General features: G+C 34.1%; 1 protein-coding gene across 1 annotated transcript in view; it reads right to left on the bottom strand.

Moving 5' to 3' along the window:
• The window catches only part of LOC118191635 (uncharacterized), a 60,354-nt gene extending 44,314 nt beyond the window's left edge, over positions 1 to 16,040 (bottom strand). Inside the window, exon 1 of the mRNA XM_035362462.2 lies at positions 15,695 to 16,040. Coding sequence (XP_035218353.1) covers positions 15,695 to 15,883 — 189 coding nt within the window. The 5' untranslated portion in view covers positions 15,884 to 16,040. The remainder of the gene's footprint in view (positions 1 to 15,694) is intronic.
• Positions 16,041 to 16,383: the final 343 nt, after the last annotated feature.

The following is a 16,383-nucleotide window of genomic DNA, read 5'->3' as shown; positions in this document are numbered from 1 at the left end:
ACAAAAAAATAAAATTTACGTTCTAATAAGAAGATTGCCTGTTTTGTGAATTACTGCAAAATACATTACAGTCTTAATTAATTGGAGGTTCCACCGAGATACTGGAAATTAGGAGTGCAGTTATCAATTTTGATGGTGCTGGTCTCCTAATCCCAGAAATTTGCTGAATTTTTTAGAACAAGTTTGCTAATACCAATTGCCGAGTTTGTTTATTTCAAGGAGAAATGGATGTAAGAAGTCTGCTTTTCTTTATTATTATTATTATTATTATTATTAAAGAAACACAATAAGTTTCCCCATGTACCATATATTATCACATGGGGCTTACAGAAGTAAGTATGAAACACAATACAAAATAAACAGAAAAAAAAACTGAAATAAAATTAAGGATGATTACAAAGTTTCACAATAAATTGACAAAAAGTGTTAAAAGCACTTCTCTCGAAAATAAATTGATAAAATTCTGGAGGCCAGTTAATATTTAAGTTTTTCAGTTCCAGTTTCAAGACTTTTCTTTCGTTCTTACATTTAGAACATAAAAGAAGCACATGTTCAACATTCTCCTCTCCACCGAGGCTACAATCACAGACATACTCGGAGCTCAAATCTATTCAAATAACTTTTGAAATTTCCATGGCCAGTAAGAAATTGGGTTAATTTATAGTCTGTGAAGAAGTGATGACATAACAATCTCATCTTGATAGAAGGGAAAAATCTCTTTGTTAAGCTCCCTTTATTTGAATTAATGAATTCGTAGTTCCACGACTCCACAGTACGTTCATACATGACCTTCTTATAAAAAGAATTAGGAATATTGACAAAAGTGTCAATTTCCCGCTTAGTCGCAGCCTTAGCAAGGAAATCGGCTTGTTCGTTCCCAACAACACCTGTATGACCACGAACAAATGAAAATGCAACCGAAATATTTTTTCTAGGTTTTTCAGTTTTTTTTAATCTCGATAATGATATTATTAGAAGAAGAAATACATTTTAAGATCTCCAAGGATGAAAGGGAATCAGTACAAATAAGATAGTCTGAAACAGCACTATTTTGTTCAGAGACCCATTTGATGGCGAAATTTAAGCACAAAAGTTCAGCTATAAGAACGGTAGATTCATCTCTAATTCTAAATTGAAAGTGTTCAAATTCAAGACCATTTTTGAAGATAACAAATGCGAGACCAACCTTGTCATCAATTTTGTGGCCATCAGTATAGCAAGTTACAGGCGAATCATCTACGATTTTATTGCTAAACTGAATAAAATTAACAGCATTTCTTTCTGAAGGATGAGGAAGATCAGATGGAGGTAAAATACAATCATACTAAGAGACAGCAGAAGCAGAAATATGTAAAGCCAGATTTGAAGCGGATCATTCAAAGGTTATCTTCTGTGCTTCTATAACTTGCGTCCGAAAAGAAATTGTCAAAAACAGGATACTGCTGATCTCTGAAGATAAGATTAACTTTTGGTTTTCTTAAAAAAGCTTTTATTGAATTTTAATACTTTGTTTCAGAATTATAGTTATATCGTGTAAGATTTTATTTAAAATAACTGACACTAAAAATATTCAGCTTAAATTTATAATTGATATTTGTGGTAGAAAAGTATTTTAAATTATTATTTAGCCTTTACTGTTATTTGTATTGCATTTTTTTGTTGATAATTGATATATATACGCCATCCCGGCATTTATAAAAAAAAGATCTGCTAGCTGAGTTTTTGAATTTGTTGCCAAGCAGGCGCGTGGAAAATAAGTAGTAACGTCAAACTGACGTAGTGTGACTTAATTATACTGCAGAATTGGCAAAAGTTTCTTCTTAGTTCTCGCCATCCAGGCGTGTAGTAGATAGTAACGTCATCCCGACGTATTACAGATTGTATATTGCAAAAATTGATTTTGTTATCGCCAACCAGGCGTGGAGATAAATAGTAAAATCGTCAAATTGACGTGTATAAAATTCCATTGTACTGCCTAACTGCCAAAGGTATTTATATAGTTATTGTTAACTTCCTTTTGTAGTTAAATTAATCACTCATAAAATGGTTGTAAAAGACAAACAAACATTTATTTAAAGATAAATCTTAATAACCTACACGTAACGTTTTCGTAAACGTACATAACATAACAAGCGTACTTAGTGCATCGTACCGTTAAACATTTTTAAGCGTACATCATCTGAATATCTTTTTTAAAATTATAAATAGAACGACATCCAGAAATTAGCTGTTGCCATTTTCTCAATAGATATTTTGTCTAATAACAATTAAATAATTTACAATCGTGCTTACATTCGATCATCCTGACTTTTCAATTGTCCTCAATTGAACCAAATCTTGTCATACATTAAAACGACAAATAAACAACAACAAAAATATAATAATAGGTAGGAAAAAAATGAAATATAATTTTTTTAAAAAAATCTATAAGTCCTATACAAAGTTTCTATAGCGCAATGGTTGACGCACTGTTCTCTTGGGTCTTTTAAGTTCGTCGTCAACCTCGTCATTATCGTCTTCTGTATTTTCTGGAAATGATAGCCTCCGAAGATCTGTTTTTAGCAAGTGAATCAGCTTGGTGGGGCTTTCGACAACCCATTTTTGATCTGTATTGTGGATAAGATCTAGAGCCTTGACCGCGTGGCTGCTGTTCTTCGTCATTTGCTTCAGTATCCTTACTAGTTGCTTCTCGTTCCATTCTACTTTGACTGCATTCGGTGTCATTCCTATGATAGTGGATTTTGCTTTTAAAGCACTTTTGATAAAATCGTCTAGGATTCCAGTGATTGTCTCTTCCACCTCCTGAAACTCTTTCTTCGTTTTTTCTTTCATTTTGTTCATCTTCACTTCCATCACGTCCAACGTTTCGTGGAAGTCCTATGGATACATAACTACAATATTGCCTGAAGTAAGGATGACGTAATTGCCTTCGTACGGGCCTTTGAGGTTGTAGTTGCTGCTTATCATCTGCATTCTCTTGGCTCTGACTACTTTTTACATTGATATTGTACTATTGGACTTGTTTTATGTAGTATATTTATAACTGCAATTTCATTATGTACCAATTGCACGTTGTATTATAATCGTCAGAGAATCTCAGTATTTGCTATCATATGTACTAATGCCTGGACGGTTGGGTGAGCGTTGTATGGAGGGCGCTTTTGGTCAGTTTGACTGCCCTCTGGATGGTCCGAGCGTTGGGCCTCGGCTTTTGGTGCTGGGCGCAAATGTGGCTCCTACACATTGGCTCTAGACAGTGGTGGGCACAGTGCAATACCGATTAACCATTATGGTAAAGGGACAGTGCCCGTGCTCCCCGTTACCTACCTACCTACCTACCATCACTTTCGTCATTCTGTCTTTGCCTTGGCATGAAGTGGTGTTTAGAGAACAGTTGGCCACAGTGTCGATTTCTATTTGCAGCATAAGGACTATTTTTCACCGAAGTGCGATTCAGTCCAATCAGATTTGCAGCTTCATCCCCCTTCTCTCGAACAACAACTTCAAATGCACCTAATTCACCATATCCTACACTTCGAACGGCATTTTTGTATTGTTTTTCTTTACTGGAGTTTGGTGAACGAATATATCTTCTTTAGTGTCCATTTTTATGAATTCAGTGCACCTGAGTTCTGAAATATTTAGTGGGAAGCTATGTCTGTATTCATTCGAAAGACGTAATAATTCTTGCTGATGATTAGCGTCGAGATCCGAGCCAATTTTAACTTGGCTTAAACTTATAGGAACTTTTATGTTGTTAATATTTTCCGTTTTTGTTAAGTTCGAGCTCAATTCAGAAATTTCAGTATTTAAACATAGTTCAACTTCTTCTGCTCTCCTAATGCATTGATCTTTTTGGAGCTTAATACTTCTATCGCCAACGTTAATCACTGGTATACAAGTTTCGCCATTTTTAATTTCTAATAAACAGCCGATACCTTCGGAAGGATTTTCTATCATAATTAATCCATTATCTACAGAATCTGTATGAGAACTGACAAGATTGATCGTATTTTTCTCTAATTCATTTTCCTCAAGAGCTTTAAGGCAGACTCGATTTATTTTTTCATCAATCTGGAGGTTACTAAATAGTTCATCTTCCCTATACCCAAAGTGAAATCTTTTTCCTATTCTGACATAAGCGATGTGAGGTAGATCAAGCCATGTCCGTCCGATGATTAGATCAACTGGCTGTGCATTATCAGGTACAAGGTATATATTTATGCCTTGGCCTTTTACATTATTAACTTCAATATCGGCTTTAATCATTCCTATAGAGGTTACTGCAGGCACCTTTTGATTTCCAAAACCGTACAATTCATTCACAATTGGTTCTGGTTTCACTTTAAGTTTCTGAGCAACTGAAGTCCTTAAGAGACAACAAGAACTCCCCGTATCAATTAAAGCCTGTACTTCTTCAGAATTATTCAGTTTTGCGTTCTTCAAATATGAATTGCTCTCTTCTAAATTTTCGCCATCTTGCTCAACAAAATAATTTTTATCATTTGAATGATTATTTTCAGCTTTAGTAACACAATTTTTAGCTTTATGACCTGTTTTATTACATTTTCGGCATGTTACTACTGGTTTGGGCAGCGGACAGTCCCTTGAGATGTATCCAAAATTATTACAGCTGAAGCATTTTGGTTCACCTTTTTCACTATGTGTGATACCGTAGAGTTTTTTCTTTTCGTTGATTGTAGCAACTGTACCATCTTTAAAGGAGTTTCGTTTGTCGTAAGACCCTTCTTTACGCGGTTGTTTATTGTTGGAAGTTGACTTCAAGGTATCATAATCATCTAGTTTTTCAACTAAATCAAGTGGTGAAATCAACTCAGACCATATGTCAACAAAATGATCTTTTACTTCTGGAGACACTTTACGTTTTATCTGATCCCCTACAATAAGGTCGCTAAGTTTCTCAAAAGTATCTACTTTAACTCCGCTTATCCACTCATTAAAAAAATTTCTTAACTCATACGCAAAATTCTTCCATGTGTTTCCTACATTCTTACTGTGCGTAAAATATTTTTAGCGAAATTTTTCAGGTGTCATCTTGTACCGTTTTAATAAGATCCTTTTAACTTCTTTATAATCGTTTGCAATCTCATCGGTTTCTCTGGCGATTAACTAAGCAATATCATACGTCAATAAGCCAAACAAATGAGTAACCCATGTATTTTCTGGTATTTCAACTTGTTTAGCCAAACGTTCAAACATGATTAAATATAAACTGATATCATTCTCGTCAGGTTTAAATTTTTGCATCAAACGATGAAGCTCTAACTTTGGATTCATGTGCGTACCACTAGCATTTTCATTGGTGCCAGAATTTGTAGATCTACATTCTGCTGAAATACATAGTTTTTGCAGTTCAAATTCCATTTCATACTTTCGTTTTCTTTCTTCATATTCGTCCTTTCGCCTACGTTCTTCAATTTCTTCTTGACGTTTTCGTTCTTCAATTTCTTCTTTTCGACTACGTTCTTCATCTTGACGTTTTCGTTCTTCAATTTCTTCTTTTTCTTTTCTTTCATTTATTATAATGTTTAACAATTCTTTGACGCATTCTTCATCGTACTCTTTGCTAGCCAAAATTATCTTTTTCAAATCGCTCATTTTATGACTCTCATTTACATCTTCTCCCAGTTCTTCAGCTAATATTCTTAAATCGTATTTCTTTGCCTTACCGAAAAAAGACATTTTCGTACTCATTAAAATTCAAATTATATAGATATGCTATTATTATTAACTTCCAATTAGACAACTTAGTAGAACACAGTTATTGGTATTTTATAAGTTTGTTTGACGTTCTAAATATATTTCAAAATTTTAAGAAATGAAAAAAAAAAAAAAACTCTCTTTCCAAAATGATAAAAAATAACAAAATTAAATTCTATAATAAATATGTTACATCAATTAATGCACATACCTTGAAACTCAAATTCTTCTCAATTTATTTACGTATAGCAAATTCTTGTAGCTTTAGGCTTAGGTTTCAAAATAATCCCGCTTCTGATTTATGTTAACTTCCTTTTGTAGTTAAATTAATCACTCATAAAATGGTTGTAAAAGACAAACAAACATTTATTTAAAGATAAATCTTAATAACCTACACGTAACGTTTTCGTAAACGTACATAACATGACAAACGTACTTACTGCATCGTACCGTTAAACATTTTTAAGCGTACATCATCTGAATATCTTTTTTAAAATTATAAATAGAACGACATCCAGAAATTAGCTGTTGCCATTTTCTCAATAGATATTTTGTCTAATAACAATTAAATAATTTACAATCGTGCTTACATTATATAGCTAACAAGGCTTGTGAATAGTGAGTTAAAACGTCAACCCGACGAAGTATTATACTATTGTGTGCCAACCTGGCAAAGTTACTTAAATATTTCTCTCCAATTGATTACTGTGAATTTCGTATTTGAGATATTAAGTCTCGCCAGAAATTATACATTTTTAATACAAGTACAATCTTTTAGATTCAATTTCAAAAGGAAGCCTAATAAAGGTAACTTGTATCAACATGTCATTCTTAGCTAGGAGTAAAAAGCAGGATTTAAAAGTACTAGCAGAAGGGTTAGGTTTAACCGTAAAACCTGAATTTAAGATTGCTCAGTTGCATAAATTGATTACTGAAAGTCCCGGTTATGATGAGGAGTTTACTTGAGAACTACTGGCTGCAATTAGAGAAGAAAGGGAAAGAAAAGAAGAACGCGAAAGAGAAGAAAGAGAAAAAGAATGCGAAAGAGAAGAAAGAGAAAGAAAAGAAGAACGCGAAAGAGAAGAAAGAGAAAGAAGAGAAGAACGCGAAAGGGAAGAAAGAGAAAAGGAAAGCGAAAGAGAAGAAAGAGAAAAAGAAAGCGAAAGAGAAAGAAGAGAAGAACGCGAAAGGGAAGAAAGAGAAAAGGAACACGAAAGAGAAGAAAGAAAAAGAAGAGAAGAACGCGAAAGAGAAGAAAGAAAAGAAGAGCTTGAAAGAGAAGAGCGAATTAGAGCCTTTGAGCTACAGAAACTTCAGTTGGAAGCAATGGCTGCAAGAGCACAGCCGGTAGAAACTACGCAGTTACCTGAGCAGCCTTTAAAAATCAGAATTCACGATGTCATGCCACGTTTAAACCCTAAAGAAGATGAAATAAGTTTATTTCTGATGTTATTTGAGCGTCAAGCTAAAATAATGAATATACCTGCTGGAAATCAAGTGACTCAACTTATTTCATTACTGCCTCTTGGCATTGTTCAGCTTATTGCTAGAGAACCAGAAGAGGACGCGAAACAGTATGAATGCGTAAAAACTTTACTGTTACAACGATTTAAATTGAGTGCGGAAAAATTTCGACAACTATTTAATAAACACCAAAAATCTACTGAAAGTACTTGGTATGATTTCTACTATGAATTAAAGAATTATTTAGAAGGATGGTTTAACGGATTTAACATTAAAACTTTTGAACAGCTAGAAGATCTCATGCTGGTTGATCAAATTAAAAAGCGTACTTCTCCTGATTTCAAAGAACATTTTATGGATCAATGGACAACCATCATTTCACCTACTGAAATGGTTAAGAAAATTGAAAATTTTGAAGATGTGAGAAAAACAATAAAACCGAAATTTTCTGCCAATTAGACTGAGAAAATTAACAAAGGATCATTTAAACCGCATTATGATAATTTTGTGAAAACAATAGAGCATCCGCCTCATTTTAAGCATTCTGATAAATGGGATGATTCTAAATACCAAAAAGATCACCGACAAAGAAGTCAATTTCAAAACAAGAACCAAGAAAATTTATATGACAAAAGATATCGACCACGTTGTTTCGAGTGTGGATCATACGAACATTTTAAATTTTAAGCCTCAGTATCCTCGCTTAAAACCAAATGAAAAGGTAAATTGCGTATCTTCGAATGATGATTTGTTAGAGACATATATAATTAACGGTTTAGTTAATGGTATGAAATGCTATTTTTCGAGACACAGGAGCCATTGTTGATGTTATTTCTCGGAAATACATAGATAATGCAAAAATGACTGGAGAACATGTCTGGGTACAATATCTTTTAAATTGCCATTTAGTGTGTCTACCGTTAGCGGAAGTTGAAATTAATTGCGAACTTGGTCATATAAAGACAAAGGCAGCTGTTTTTACAAATGATCCCGGCAGATATATATTAGGTAACAAAACTGCCCAATTGTTCAGAAATAAATCATTCTTAAATTTAGAAAAAATAAATGCGGTTTTGACACGATCTCAAGTAAAAAGATCTCATGAAGAAGATGATCATGAAGTAAAAAGATCTCATGAAGTAGAGAAACCGAAATGGAGAAACTAGAAGAACTGACGTTTATTGAGTCTGACGAAGATATTTTACCGCAAGCTGATGAGGAAAACAAAGAAATTAAGAAAATAATTAATGTTAATTCAGAGGAATTAATTGAATCTCAGCATCAAAGCAGAGATCTAGCCTCATTGCTTAGCGAAGCTAAAAGTGAAAATTTCGGAAATGATTTCAGAGTAAAGGAGAACGGGCTGTTGATGAAAAAGAAATTAGATAAAAATGGAAATGAAAGGGAATTAATTGTTATTCGTGAAAAATATAGGGATCAAATGCAGAACTAACAAATAATAGTGCTAAAACTCAGGGTAATTTGGTCAATACTCACCCTCCTAAGAGTCAAGCCTCTGTCAATACTTCACAGAAATCAGATAAACAATCTAAGCGTTCATCTACTGATGAGAAAACTGAAGTTATTAATATGGAAGTTAACACACCTTATTTGTTTCGTGATTCATCTTCAATAGATAGTGTGAGTGATTATTCCCCTACAAGTTCCCCAATTCCTTATTCTCCAAAAAGCAAAGATGTGTTTGACAGTTTGTTAGCAGCAGATCAAAGAACTTCTTATAAAAGAACTCATGAAGGCGCTTCTAAAGCTGAGAAATTAAAAATACATTCAGAATCTAAGCTAGCGTCAGAAAACTTAGCAAAGAGGCATAAACATGATAAAGGATGCTCAAAGTTGGCTATATTCAATGAGAATGCAAGTAATAGATAAGAACAAAGGTTCATCTCGCAATGAGCAAAAACTATCTGAAAAGAAAGAACTGACAAAATTAAACGATTCTCAGTTAAAAGTACTAGATGAATTGCCAAGTTCTGGAATTGATATGCAAGTCACGGAGTTTTCAAACAGACAAGAGAGAGTTGTTCAAGAAGTAAAATTGCCGCCAAAGCCTCTGTTACACTCACCTGATTTCAATAAGGAGTTTGTTATGCAAATTGATGCTTCAAACTCTGGTATGGGTGGGTATCATTTTAGCTCAAAATGAAGAACCAGACAATGAACATCCAGTATGATACCTCAGTAAGAAGTTTACAGAAACTGAAAAAAAAGTACTCTACCACAGAAAAGGAATGCGCCGCCATAATATTTGCTGTAAAGAAACTTCAATGTTATTTAGACGGGCATACTAAATGCCTCATCATGACCGATCATAATCCCTTAGTTTGGCTCAAAAATAATGTGAGTCTAAATCCACGACTTATGAGATTGGCACTAGTACTACAACCCTACAATTACACGGTCATCATCAACCATAAAAGTGTAGACGCATTAAGTCGTACTCGCTGGCCTGATTAAATAATTTGTTTCTCCATATAGATAAAAAAATAGTTTGTTCCTTCCTCTCTTCCTCAGTGTATGTTATTATGTTATTTCTTGTTTAATTCTTCTTTAAATTCTTGTGTTTCAATTCTGTATTGTGACAATTCTATATTCTGTATTGTTGTTTTGAAAAAAAAAACCGTAAACTTTAATTTATAAAAATATAAATTAAAGTTTATCTGGAGGGGGAGAGGTTGTAATATCTTGTTATTTAATAAATTTATTTATTATTTAATTACTTTATTGTTGAAGTGGCAACGCCATATTTGTATTATGTAACCGTTGCTCAGCAACGTGAGAAATTGTTTTAAAAATTAGTTTTCTGAAGTTTTTACCAGCTAGTAGTAGTATGAATCTAAAAAGAATCTTTGCCACTAAAAAGAATCTCTTCAAATTGTCTATCTCCGTGAACAAAGAAATAAAATTTATGTTCTAATAAGAAGATTGCCTGTTTTGTCAATTACTGCAATATACATTACAACGCTCACTTTTGACTTTATTTTGAAGAATTTTGCGAATAAACGATAATAAACAATAAATTACAGAATAATAAATGATAGCAAATATTCAATGCAATAATGTATCTGAAATAAGTATAATAAGAAGTAAAAATACAATAACAAGTAGCTAAAATAAATGCAATAATACAGTCGAAATTGACGACAGTTTGTTCGTGCGGCAAAAAAACAAAGCTGTTGTGCTACTGAATATCCGCTGTTGTGCTTCCACAACAGCGGATATTCAGTAGGTTATGACATAAAAGTCACGAGTTCTTTCTTGTTCAGGTTACAAATCGGTAAGCAAGCACCTGATATCAACTATTGTAAACCATGTAGTGCAATGATCGACAATATATTCATATTGTAGGCAAGTCTATGAAACAGGTGAGCTTGAAACAATATGAAACTAACTTTGAATCACGCATTTAATTTTATTGATCCAACAGTAGGTGCACCCAAAATTTGGAAAATTTGTGAGGCTGTGTTAAACAGCGAAACAAAACGCAAAGGAGTGGCTCGATGACATCTTAAGTCGTAACTTTCGGAATTCATGTCGTGGATGTCCTGTGGGGAAAATAAACTTCTGATGTCATATAAAAAGCAATCGCGGAGATATGGTAGCCACATACTATATGCGAGTAGTTTAAACTTGGCGATAATTTTGCTGCCGTTTTAATAACGGGGGCCGCGAATATCAAGTAGTAACATTCCAATATTAGAATTTTTTTTAATAAATGTGTCTGAAAATTTAAGATTTAGCTGGCAATACGTTTGAATTACAAACTGTTACCAACAAAAATTTCTTGCAGGTACCAGTGATTTCAGACTGAAAATAAAAAAATCTGAAAGCTTTCAGATTTTACACTACGCGCAAAGGAGGGTTTTCTTAACATTTCGTGTAATTTAACATTTCGTGTTTCGAATTTTTTCCTCGTAAAAAATTCCAGAAAGGATTAAGCATGATTTAATTCGCAATAATAAATGAAGGGGTTATCTTTGTTGTTGCGAAACTAAGTTTCTCTAGATTGGCAACAAATCCACTATCCTGCTGTTTCAAACGTAAACAAGCAATGGCCGCCATCAAAAAAATTATTAGGCTTAGCGGCACTTAAACAACTTTAAAATTGTTGATAATTCTAAAAATATTGCATACAGATTTACTAAAGGCATAAAAACCTTAGCCGGAAGATAAGAACAACATAATTCAATCATTTTTAAAGCAAAAAATGTACTATTTACAAACATATAAGAGTAAAGAACCTGAGATCACTGAGCCGGGTAACAGAGTGGATGTATATATACGTTTGGTGCGGCCGATTGCAACCAAAATACGAGGTGCACATCTCCATGTTATAACAGTACTATATACAAAATTTCAACGTTCTGAGGCTACTCGTTTTTGAATTATGCGAGATGCGTACGTACGTACGTACATACGTTCGTACAGGCGCCACGAAAAATTCTCTTCAGAATTCATTTTAAAGCAGTTATATATATATATATACAGAATGAAATATACAGGACAGAATGAAATACTCTTTTCCTCCCCCCCAATATATATATTGGGGGGGGGAGGAAAAGAGTATTTCATTCTGTCCTTACGTACAGATATCACGCAAAAGCATCGTTAAATTGCATTCGATAGCGGTCAAAATGGATATTTTAGTTGAAATATGCTGCCTGAAACTTTTCGCGATTACAATACTTCCTTTTTACTTCGTACAAGGAAGTAAAAATTCATTAAAGTTTTTACAAAATATGAAATAGGTAATAAAACAAATTTCAAATTCGGGCGTTTTTGTACTTTCAATTGCATTTCATACTTTTTTCAGCCATCTAGAAAAGTACTGTGCTATCTTCTGTAATCACGATAATGCATGCTTTCCATACTTCTATCTTACTTTCTGGTAGTTCGTCTGTATTTCCTCCTTCCTTACTGCATGCCTTCGTGATGTAAAGATAGAAAGCACGTCCTTCTGACAGCCAGAAGGCCAGAAGTGCTGGATCCAGAGTTCGAATGTCGGTAACATGGAGGTAAAACTTACTTCCTACCTCCATGGTCGGTAAGGAAACTGTTGATTCTTCATGTTTCCTGGCCGCAAAAAAAAATTTTAAATTATTCTACATGGCTGTTTAGCGTTCTAATCTGGTGCTAAATTTCGCGTTTAATTTGGTCATGCAGTATTAATGTCGTAAAGTCATTAGGTTATTTTGAAAATGGGAACGTGAAAAATGTGCAATCCCTCGCCGGGACTTGAACGTGGACCTCTCAAATACCCGTCGAGTGTGCTACCGTTACATCGCAAAGGCATCCTGGAAGGCAACTGGGGATTAGGGGACCCAATCGCCAAATCGTGGTGGTGATCAATTATTGTCCACCTTCTTTTAATTCGGGCGCCAATGTAGAGTCTTAGGTTTTTTCCTGAAGCAAGAGACGTCAAAAATTTACAATGCTCTCGCTGAGATTCGAATCCATACCTCTCGAATACACGTCGAGTGTGCTACCGTTACACGAGTTAATTTAGAGAAGACTGTGTATCAAACCTTTTCACTTATTCACCAGTCTCTGAAATTAGACCTTCTATATTAGGGTTCACCGGTACAGAGAACCAACAACTTTCAGTGCTTCGGTGTCGTTTTCAACCGAAAACTGAATTGGAAGCAGCATGTTGAAATCATTTTAGAACGCGTTACTAAGAGGCTAGCTTTACGAAGAGAAGTGCTGTATCTAAATGGAGTTGTTCTAGAACCACTCTTTTAGCTTTGACATACAGCTCCTATATTCTACCTCTGTTGCGAGCCTATTATGGCGGCATTTAATCAAGTGATCGATTCACTCGAAAAATTTCACTACCCAGCTCTTCGACTTAGTTGATGCACTTTTACCTACACACCATATGTGCATTAAATTCAATACGGAAGACACAGCTCTAATCCTAAGGGACAAAATTTAAGAGAACCAAACTGCTTTTCCCTGCAGAATACTTGCCTTTTACCGACAGAGAGAAAACTCAAGACTCATAATGGTTTTCTTCAAGCAGTCTTTCCGTCACAGATCAGCTAAACCTTAGATAGGAAGCTGAAAATTTTGTGAAATCACGATGTCCAACTGATATAAGAAAATATGTAGTCAATTAATTTGTTACACGAAACTTTCAAAAAAAGAAACAAATGACCACGTTTAAAAATCTGGTCCTTGGAAACCATTAATACTTTATATTCTGAGAGTGAATGGAACATGTGTTTACGGATGGCTCTGTGTTGGCTGGCACTATTAAAACAAGCGCTGGCGTCTTTTTCAAATTATTTTCATTTTATAATCTTGTTGGAAGGAATAGGACTGCTTTCGGACGCTGAGATCACGGCCATACGCTTGGCCTTATCTCAACTCCAATGTCAACTTGAACATTTTTCAAAGGTTGTCAAACTCTTTGACTCTACAGCTGCTCTTCTAGCCATATCTTCTTTGGAATCACCACTGTCTGTTGGTGTTTTAAAATGTCAGCCGCATCTAAACAAATTTATTTCAGGTGGACAAAGAAGTTGCCATGCAATGGGTACCCTTACACTATGGCCTTCATAGAAATGATAAGGGAGATTTTTTGGCAGTGAAAGGGGCCAGTATTCTCCAAGTAACTGACAACCACATTCCATTTTTTTTACACTGCCAAAATAGTAATAGAAAATTACTACAGAAAAGCTTTTTAGAAAGACGTTACAGAAAGGAACAGTCATAAAGTATGGATTAACAGAATTTTTGACCCTCCTTTATGACCCAGGAAGAAATCTATTGATATCTTTCGTCTTGTTACTAGCTACGATTGCCTTTTCAAAACATCTGAATCAAATAAACATTATCCCAATCCCAATTTGTAAATTGTGCAAACTTCATGAGGAAGCAAATGCCTCACATCTGACTCGTTGCCTTGCGCTTTTCTGGATCACTCTGCGAGAAGTACTGGGAGGCGAAACATAAAATAGATTCATATATTATACTGTGTACTTTTTTTTTTTTTTCTAGTTTTGCTGTTTTCTTCCATCCTTTTTGTTCTGTCTACAATTGTCTTTGTAATCTGCCATAAGAAATAAAAAAAAAAAGTATTAACATTCACTGTATGTTGTACTGCAGGTGACAAATAACGAAGACGGGAACACCAATACTTTATCGTCAACTTTGACAATTGGACAGGTGTAGTCCCACGCTCCCTGCTGTGCTAAAATCCTCTTCACAGTAAAACTGCGTCAAAAAAAGGAAGTAATGTTATATTACAGAAATGTAACATATCACTAATACACGAGGTGATACAAATCGTTGTGAGCCAACACCTAGTTACGCATGAAATTGCATAACAAGTGGCGGGTAATCAAAGTTAAGACACATAATATATTTTACCAGAATGTCCATAATACTTAACTTATTGGAGGAGTTCCGACCATAATTTAAAAAAAATTGAAGTGATTACACTAAAAATATTTTTAAAAAATCTTTTAATTATTATTATATAGTATTATGAATCCATTTTTATTACTACGGAAATTATAAATTAATTTTTCGGGAAAATATTTGCAATCTGATGAGAATTAGTAAATTGCTCAGTCTTAAATGTATTAAGTGTCTCAATTATCCGATCTTCGTTTATCCGACATACCAGGAAAATTATTAACAGAAACAATTATGTGTTCATTATTAATTACTTTAATATCAATTGTACTGATACTCTAAATTATTGCATTATTATTATTATTATCATCAACATCATAACACTCACTATAACCTTTCTTGAGGTAGTGTATCGCCTGCACTGCCTTCCTGATGAATCTTTTTCCTCAGGTAACAACACTTTCCATTACACCCTTTTTTTCACGAAGTAACTTCCTTCTGTTTTATATTGTACCAAAGTTTGTAACATAATGCTTTCTTCTTTCCAGCTGGTTTGCTTCCTCATCTTTTTTTTTTCGGGGGGGATAACCGAGAGGTTTCTGCATGAGCTTAATTTCCTCTCATCCAATTGTTTCCTCCACCTGCTCATCCAATTTTAATTTTTTGGTGGAGGGGGGGGGGGAAGGGAAGACGTAATGATAAATTAAATATTCCAAATATCTTTTCCCTAGAAATAATCGTTTCAAATACTTTGCAGTAAGATTTTGAATTATTTTTGTGTCAAAAGTATTATTAATAATATGTTTCAGAATTTTACTAATCAGATTTTTGATTTAAAAACATTCCATAAATTCACCTCTCAAAAGCAGCAGAGGATTAAAAAAAGAATAAAATTGTAAAAGAACTGGAAACAATTCGTAATTATCTTAGATAGCACATAGTACCAATAATTTAATCGAAAAATTTATTTTCCCGATTATTACGTATTATTGTTTTCTCTTAAATAATCCTAATAAAACTACAATTTTTTTAACATTTCATATAAATTTTTATAATATATTATTTCTTATATATTAAAAATATATCATACTGTCAATTATAATAGTTTAGAACAAAAAATATAACTTACAGTATGTGCAATTTTGAAAATGCCAGGAACACTTTGCAGGAAGGAAAGGTTGAAATCCAAAGCAATCGCTGGCAGTTTACTTCTGAAAAAAGAGCAGCATCCTGAAGTGGTAACGTTCAGTGCATTCTGCATTCTATTTATTCCTCTTGTGTCACATGGGAAATATATGGCCCGAATTATCACTAACATCAAGAAAATTTCATCGCCACTTGGGAGTTCTTTACGGCTGAGATCCGAATTGCATCCTCAAACAATTACACACGGTTCACTATAGGCATAAAAGCAAAAAAATGACGAGAAGTGGCATTACAAACGCGAACGGCGCGCAGACGATAAACAAGGCCTGCTGTGTTTTGTCACTTCCGGCGAGCTTAAGCCTTACGCAGGACGTTGCGTCACGAGGAAAAGAATTGCGGGCGGTTAGCCTTATTTCGTTTCCTCGACGCCATGTAAATAGCATTAGCTGCTGGGAGTCGCTATCTTTTTTTCATTACAAAAATAAGACTGTTTTTGCTGTCATTTTTTTTTCCCTCCTCTCTCCTTCATTATATAACGGTGTGGGAGATTTCATTTCCTTATTAACATTCTTCTAATAGTATTCTGGAAGCAAATTTATTTATTTATTATGTTTTCATGTTCTGTGTACCTAAAGCGATTTTTCAAATTTTAATGAACACTTTTTTCTTTAA

Source organism: Stegodyphus dumicola, chromosome 8 (assembly GCF_044657685.1).
Source record: "Stegodyphus dumicola isolate Sdum_Otavi_A_Nest chromosome 8, ASM4465768v1".
NCBI lineage: Eukaryota > Metazoa > Arthropoda > Arachnida > Araneae > Eresidae > Stegodyphus > Stegodyphus dumicola.
The sequence above is the reverse complement of the archived record's forward strand: the minus strand, read 5'-3'. Positions and strand labels throughout refer to the sequence as shown.